At 39.0% G+C, this 6,706-nt stretch overlaps 1 protein-coding gene across 1 annotated transcript in view; it reads right to left on the bottom strand.

Moving 5' to 3' along the window:
* The window catches only part of SEZ6 (seizure related 6 homolog), a 481,362-nt gene extending 480,310 nt beyond the window's left edge, over nt 1-1,052 (bottom strand). The window contains exon 1 of the mRNA XM_075263749.1: nt 664-1,052. Within this exon, the coding sequence (XP_075119850.1) occupies nt 664-715 (52 nt within the window). The 5' untranslated portion in view covers nt 716-1,052. The remainder of the gene's footprint in view (nt 1-663) is intronic.
* Nucleotides 1,053-6,706: the final 5,654 nt, after the last annotated feature.

Below are 6,706 nucleotides of genomic sequence, written 5' to 3'. Positions count from 1 at the left end.
TCTTCCGAAACTTTATCATCAAGACGTCTGCAACATACTTTTGATTATCTCCATCTTGACTCATTTTCTCCATGTACCAGATGTTCTCTTGGGAAATCCCATAAAAAAAGTGTAAAAAAAAAACCCAGGATGTAATATTTCACAAATGAGGTAAATCATTTGCCAATAAGTTAATTAATAGTGCGCCGGAGTGGGAGCAGAGTTCATTGTTGAAACGAATTGCAGCATAAAAATTCTATTATTTCAAGGCAAATGATTAAATGGCATTTCATTTCCAACAAAATGAGATTATCGAAAAAGAAGTAATTATGAGATACCCCAGGCACTTTACTTTTAGAATAGACATATCTGTCAAGGACATGGGCTTCCAATGAAATCCAATTTTTCATTGTAATCTAAGGGCGAGCTAGTGAAAGGCATCAGTCAAGCATGTTTAGAGAAGTATGGCAATAATTAAGACGCTGCCAATAAACAAACTTCAGCCGACTTCCCCAAACCTTAAGTCAGCAGGATCCCATTCAGCAAAAAGGTCAGTTTCTCAAGCCTAGGGGTAACGTATATAATCCGTAATGGACTGACCTCTACACAAGCATGGTCTGCAAACAATGACAAATTGAACGGCTACTTGACAGGCAGAATAAAATAAAATGACTGACTTCTTACCTTGAGAATGGATATGCACCATAGCTGTTAACATAACGCACAAAGCATACATGGTCTTTGGATAATCTCCTTATTACTCGGAGCAGTCTCTTGTCTTCTACCTTCCTTGTGTGTGTGTGTGTGTGATTTCCCTAATACTTTGGAAGCAGACACATATACTGTTCAAGCTGTGGATACGAGCTGCATTGAAAGAAGCCCCCAGTGCTGGAAGTGCTGGAGAGGGGAGGCAAAAAGCAATTACCCAAAGAAAAGAGAAGAGGAAGAAATGGCTTGTTGTGGCTCTGGTGGCTCCGGCTGGCAGTTGTTTGTTGGTGTAATTGCAATCAGCTATAGTGAGGAGAAGCTTACATTTCACTGCTTGCTGGGAGACGATTGCTTGCTTGCCTCTAGATTTCTCAGCACCTCCAGAAGCCTTCAGCACCGCGGACAGCGCCTAGCGTCAGCACTAGGAATAACTTTAACTAGCAAGCGGCTGGAATGGACAGCTCCTCCACTAGTGCCAATGCCAGGCTGCTGCTGCTGCTTCATTCATCTGCTGCCTGGCATTAGGACGACCCAGCACACAAACAGTTAATGATGGCTATTGTATTATAGCACAATGCTGCGTGCATATTATATATGTGTATATACATCATTATATAGAAAAGAAGACTTCACTAATATTATTATGTGTTCTTATTCAAATCATCATCATCATCATCATCATCATCATCATCGTATTATTATATTATTATTATTATTATTATTATTATTATTATTATTATTTGATTTTATTCTAATATTATTATTATTTGCTCTTATTAGAATCATATTGTATTCTTCTTATTATTAATATTATTATTCATTATTAGAATCATAATATTAATTATAATTACATTATTATTATTTTATTAGAATACTATTATTATTAATAATAATAATTATTAGTATTATTATTATTATCACAATCACTTTATTATTTCTGTTATTATTATCATCACTTTTATTAATTTATTAATTGTATTATTCATATTATTATCATCATCACTTTTATTATTATTTTATAATTGTATTATTAATAATAATAATAATAATAATAATAATAATAATAAATGACTTGTATTATTGTGTTATTATTGCTACTACTATTACTATCATCATCATTATGTGTCCAATCCTAGATACAATTAATGCTTTATAGACCATAAAATACTTAAAGTGGTTTTCCAGTGAAGACACTTATATCCCGGCCACATGATAGAGTTCAGCGATCTCTCACGTTACGATGGGCTCAGGATACAATATTTTCACCATACGATAATCTTTTCTGGGTCATTGTAACTTGAAACTGGACTCAGCATACAATGTTTGGCTGGAGTAAAGACACATCCTCATGGTCATTTCATTGGCATCAGTGAAGTGCATGCACTGACTGGTTGACTAGTAGCGCCTCTCTTTGGTATAGTGCAGTACTACACGTCTGTACTCCTACCTGTGCCATGATGAGCAGCTAACTTTGGACACCAGGTGACAGCGACTCCATGTTATTTTTTGGGTACACTGTATACTGAAAATGCTCCTGTCACTGCCATAGACATTCCATGACATAGACATGACATAGACATAGCCTGCCATTCACAGCTTCCAGTAGCTCAACTACTGTATATCCATATTCATTATCTTATGATTTTTCTTTGTTTTTATATATTTGTGATATGTCAGGGCCTATTGAAACATTTACTAATTTTCCATAGAGGTTGGTTTCTTCTTACAATGTTCATCCCGGGACCCATTAACATTGTGACTTGGAGAACCGCTGTATAGATATCTGGTTACTTAGAGCCCAATCTCTGATGATGAGAATGCCCAGTGTGAATGGAGCCAAGGTGCACATACATTACCACTAGTCTGTTTAGTTCTATTTGACTGATGCAAAGTTTAGTTTTCCATCAGTCCCATGGCAGTGATAGTAGCAATGGTCAGTCGTAGATACAGACCTACTGCGATCAGACACTTATCGGTTTTCATGTGAATTTGGGACAAGTGTTATTTAGCGGGTAAACCCCTTATATTAGCTTCTAACGTTATATGTGATGTCTGGTCAGTTTAAGCTATTACATTCTGCTATCAGCCATTTTCAGGGTAGTTAGATGTTGTATACAATAAAGACTGATCAGGAGCCACAGGTGACACGTCACCAGGGAATAGGGCCATAGGAGGACAAGAAATGTAACTGTGGGATCCCCAAGAACAGGAACACCTTCTAGGTGCAAACATCCAAGACAATCTAGTTGTCAGCGTTCCAGATATTTACTAAAGGATTAAATATAGTCTCGAATGAACACATAGCATCCAGTAGGTCGGATACAGAGCAAAATACGGTAGATGGTAGCTTACAGAATCAGCTCTATTTGCCTTTATATTTTCATATGTACAGTTCTGTGCAAAAGTTTCAGGGCTAGGGGGAAATGCTGCAAATTAAGAATGCTTTCAGAAATAGAATAGAAGAGAGGAGAAATCTTAATCACATCAAACCTTTGGAGAAGGAGTCCTAAAAGTGATGATATGGCCCCCACTGATCTCAACATCATCCAGTCTGTCTGGGATTACATGACGGATTGAAGCAAGCCTATATCTGAAGAAGATCTGTACTTAGTTCTCCAAGACGGTGAGAACAACCTCCCTGCCAAATTCCTTCAAAAACTTTGTGTAAGTACCGAGAACAATTGATGAAAGGCAAAGGGCAAAGGTCACACCAAATATTGATGGGAATTAGATTATTCTACTATTTTGCTAATTAATAAAAAAAATAAACTATTAACACTTCTATATCTGAAAGCATTCTTCCTTGTGTCACAACTCTGCCTAAAACTTTTGCACAGGACTGCATATTCCAATGTAGTGATCGCTTTATCGTATCACCTGTTATTTAAACAAAGCATCGGACAGATCTGCAGGTATTTGAGGGAAATATGGCAGCTTGATATATTTGGTGCTTCCTTCCTGTGCCATATTTCCTGACACTTTTGCGGCACAGACATATGAGCCTCCATGTGTCATATATCCAGATAAAAGACTGAGACGCTCTGCTTATATAAATCAGTGCTAAAGGTCCTTGAGAGCTTCAGGTATACAAAGTAACCCATCATTGCTATTATAATCTAGATAGACTATGAAAGATGTAGAAATGAGGGTTATCACTTATAGTGTCGCCTATCCGTTTTGGGGTTGGCGAGCTCCGCCGGATAGATCTGAAACTATATCTAATATGTGTTTATGCATATTAATGTTTTTCTGAGCCAAGTTAATTCCTCTCCATTGAAACACTCATCATACTTCTTACAAGGCTTTTATGAGATTCAAGGTTTCCTGGTATGTGCTTCATTCCCTCCCCCTCCCTCCTCTTTAACGCTCAGGGGATTTTCGAAGGCTACTCCGTTTAATTAAAATAACTGCATCGTGTTAATTGATATGACAAGGAACATCAACAGAAATATCCAATAAAGACAGATAGAATTTTTGTACACCAGTTGTAAGTCAATGAAATGACAATGAGCGAATTAATATAAAAGCTACCTAGTCGATAGAATAGTAATAGGATAGTAAGACTACTAGAGGGGAAAAATAGCTTTGTATGGCCATTTCCATAGCGGCCCAGGGCACTCTCACTTCTGAGTGTACGACAAGTCGCCGGTTGATATATTTGTTCTGTATTTCAGATTCACTGGATAATGAAGATGGCTTTTGAACGCACAAAGGACAATAAATGAGTACTTTGCACTCAATAAATGCCAAGGCTCCAGGCAGCTGCATCAGCACCAAACTGTGCTCCGAAAAAAAGCTTAATTATCATTATATTATAGTTAAAAGCTGGTGGCGGTGGAATTCCAACCAATAATCTCTTGCTCAACAAGCCTCCATGAATAAAATACAACAAGCCTTGCCTAGGTCTTATTATGACGATGGGTATTTTTTACAGTATGGCGTTTCGCTTGGTATGATCGGATCGTGTCGGCTGTCGCTGGCAGGTGGTAAAGGGGTCAGAAATGTCCATTTAAATAATTGCATTTGGTTTATTAGTTATTTAATTGAAAAATTGATGAATTTCTAGTGCTGGCCGCATTGCATCGCCATAGGACAGCCCTGGTAATAAAACCGGTTAAAGGCTCCGGCTGCTGCGAATTCTATTAATATGTAAGTATTCACAATCTCAGGGATATAGGAAGCCTTACAGTATTATATTGTGAGATCTACATGTGAATGTCTATAGGTGGGGCAAAGGTAGATACCCCAGACCTTGAAGAAATAACATACATGGAATTTAAGGGGCAAAAATCCTATGAATGTTTTTTTTTTTTTTTTTTTTTTTTAATTAAACAATCCTATGACATAATCTGCAATAAACAAGGGGTGATTGTCAGGGGTTCAAATCTGTAGCAGAGAGGAATTTGTCATCCGGCACATATACATATACATACTTTATATCATGATGTATATCTGTGGGTTTCCATGGGACAGCAAGTAATCCTTCTGCACTGTGTTGAGTTGGCACTGTGTTAAAAGCATTAAAGGATTCTTTATTGGTTACCAATAGAGATGAGCAAACACTAAAATGTTCGAGGTTCGAAATCCGATTCAAACAGCCGCACACCGACTGTTCGAACGGGTTTTGAACCCCATTATAGTCTAGGGGGAAATGCTCGTTTCAGGGGTAGGAAACATTCAATCAAATTCTACTTACCAAGTCCATGAGTGAGGGTCGGGCTGGATTCTTCTCCCTGCGCAGCGTCCCCACGTCCTCTTCTGGCCTTGAATTCACTCTGCTAGGCATTGGGCCTAGGCAGAGCCGACTGTGCATGCCTGCGCCCGTGTGGACATGCGCAGTCGGCTCTGCCCAGGCCCGATGCCTGGCAGAGTGAATTCAGAGCCGGAAGATGTTGCGGGGACACTGCGCAGGGAGAAGACTTCTAAAGGTAGGAGAAGAACCAGCGTTGATTGGCAATGTATAGCATTCTGCCAATCAACGCTGGTTCTGCATCGAATCTTAACTTCGAACAGCTAGTAGTATTCAATCAAGTACGAGTATTTCGAATACCGTAGTATTTGATCGAACACCTACTCGATGGAGTACTACTCGCTCATCTCTAGTTACCAATATCGAGGTATAAAATAAGAAATACTGTTCAGTCTCCTGCCTTTGTGTCCGGGGATCCAGCATGGGGTCTTAGTTCAGGTACCCGGGATTCCTGACCTTTGACCAGCACAGGAATGTGCCGGCCAATCAGTGACTGAGCATTGATGTTCTGTTCAAAGGGAGCCTTAGATCGAAACCACTGATTGGCTGACACAAAGGCGGAAAGTAAACAATGACTGGGGATCAGAATGAAGACTCTCCACTGGATCCCCATCTGAACATACAGTGAAGTGTGTAGTATTTTTTTTTTAAGTTTGCCTATAGGGTAAAAAATGACAAATTAATTAAATGACAAATTAATCAAAGCTATATCTGTATCTTTTGCATTCGCTCTCTCTCTTTGTTACCCTCTATCTTTCTTTCTTCATTCTTCTTCATTTCTTTCTTTCCCTTCTTCTTCCTCGCTCTCTCACTCTTCCTACCTCTCTCCATCATTCTCTCTTCCTCTCTTATTTTCTTCAACATCCATTTGCTGAAGTACACCATTTCCGGCCTCTACTATTACTTTACCTGCCTGTAATACCCGTACCTCTACCTGTGGTACCATTTTCCTGCCTGGAATAACCCAATTTTCCTGCTGGAACTACCCCATTTCCTGCCTGAAGTGCCCATTTTCCTGCCTGAGGTCCCCCTTTCTTTACCTTTAGTACCATTTTCCTGCATGACATACCCCTTTTCCTGTCTGTAGTACCGTTTTCTTCCTGAAGGTTCTCTGTAAATGTTCATTAATATCTGCACTCAAACATGAAGGAGGGGGATGCAGCTGCAGTCTATGTTTCAGTAAAAATGCATGACAGAGAATGAATAGGGCATATGATGGGCTCAGAGTACAATGCATAGTTCTTAAATGGAGTCTGTCAGCAGGGTCAA

Source organism: Leptodactylus fuscus, chromosome 2, assembly GCF_031893055.1.
Source record: "Leptodactylus fuscus isolate aLepFus1 chromosome 2, aLepFus1.hap2, whole genome shotgun sequence".
In the NCBI taxonomy this organism is placed as follows: domain Eukaryota; kingdom Metazoa; phylum Chordata; class Amphibia; order Anura; family Leptodactylidae; genus Leptodactylus; species Leptodactylus fuscus.
This window is presented reverse-complemented; position numbering and strand designations above follow the sequence as displayed.